The sequence below is a fragment of the Cryptotermes secundus genome, unplaced genomic scaffold (genome assembly GCF_002891405.2).
Source record: "Cryptotermes secundus unplaced genomic scaffold, Csec_1.0 C38563282, whole genome shotgun sequence".
Taxonomy (NCBI): Eukaryota; Metazoa; Arthropoda; class Insecta; order Blattodea; family Kalotermitidae; genus Cryptotermes; species Cryptotermes secundus.
Genome location: NW_019771617.1, coordinates 1 through 1348, shown reverse-complemented (window position 1 = coordinate 1348; position 1348 = coordinate 1). Strand labels below are relative to the sequence as shown.

The following is a 1348-nucleotide window of genomic DNA, read 5'->3' as shown; positions in this document are numbered from 1 at the left end:
GCTGCTGCTGCTGCTTCTGCTGTTGAGGAGAAGATGCTTGCGGAACTTGGTCATCCTTGCGGTCCCAGCCGTGATGGTCTGGAGGAGGATGATGTTCTGGAATCAGAACCCACTCGTGGATCCATACTGGCTTCCAAATCTTCTTCCACGCAGGAACCCAAATTTTCTTCCAGTCTGGAACCCAGATCTTCTTCCAAGCCTCTTTCCACACAAGTTTCTTATCAGGTATCCATATTTGTTTCTTCTCGGTTCTCCACACCTGTTTCCAAGCTTCTTTCCAAACGAGCTTTTTGTCTGGAATCCAAATTTGCTTCTTTTCGGTTCTCCAAACCTGTTTCCACGCTTCTTTCCAAACAAGCTTTTTGTCTGGAATCCAAATTTGCTTTTTCTCCGTTCTCCAGATCTGTTTCCATTCTTCCTTCCATACGAGTTTCTTATCTGGAATCCAGATTTGTTTCTTGGCAGTTTTCCAGATTTTTTTCCACACAGGTTTCCAAACCACTTTCTTTCTCCAGAGCCCATGGGATGTGTATTCCCAGCCGTCATGATCTTTGCCGTGATGTTTCTCCCCAGGTACCCATTGTTTGACTAATTCCGGCACCCATATTTTCTTCCACGCGGGAACTTGAATATCTTTCCAAGCAGGAATTTGTATCGGTTTCCACACGGGCTTCCACACTTTCTTCCAATCTGGCACTTGTATTTCTTTCCATCCAGGGATTTTGGTAGGGACCCACACCGGCTTCCAAATCTTTTTCCAGTCAGGAACTTGAATTTCTTTCCAAGCAGGCACCTGAATCGGTTTCCACACTGGTTTCCAGATTTTCTTCCAGTCCGGAACTTTTATGTCTTTCCACGCAGGTACTTGAATTGGTTTCCATTCCGGCTTGTATATCTTTTTCCACGCTGGTTTCCATATCTGCTTGGATGCGGGTTTCCATATCTTCTGCCAATCGGGTTTCCAGATGAGTTTCTTCTTCCAGTACCCCTTAGGTTCGTGGTGGTGGTGTTCTTCTACGTGGTGGTGGTGTTCTTCCACATGATGGTGCTCCTCCCCGGAGTGATGGAACAGTTCCCTTGACTGCTGGTCGTCCCCAAATTGGTGCAGAAGTTCCCCGGAGTGGTGTTGCTCTCCGGAGTGATGTTGCTCCTCCCCGGAGTGGTGTTGCTCCTCCCCGGAGTGATGGAGCAACTCCCCGGAGTGGTGTTGGTCCTCTCCGGAATTGTGAAACAACTCCCCGGATTGGTGGGGCCCTTCATCCCATCTCTTCAATCGCGGCTGCGTAGTCCTGTAAGCATAAAATACAACGGAATCTTTAGTTTGTTCTTTTCACCAAGTGTAAGTAGT

At 47.6% G+C, this 1348-nt stretch overlaps 1 protein-coding gene across 1 annotated transcript; it reads right to left on the bottom strand.

Annotated features, from left to right (window-relative positions):
* Positions 1-14: 14 nt before the first annotated feature.
* On the bottom strand, positions 15-1289 carry LOC111875155 (the record flags this gene model as incomplete). The annotated part of the gene is made up of 1 exon (XM_023871216.1): positions 15-1289. A coding segment is annotated over one exon (1275 nt), but the record flags the coding sequence as incomplete, so codon positions are not given.
* Between the last annotated feature and the right edge of the window lie 59 nt (positions 1290-1348).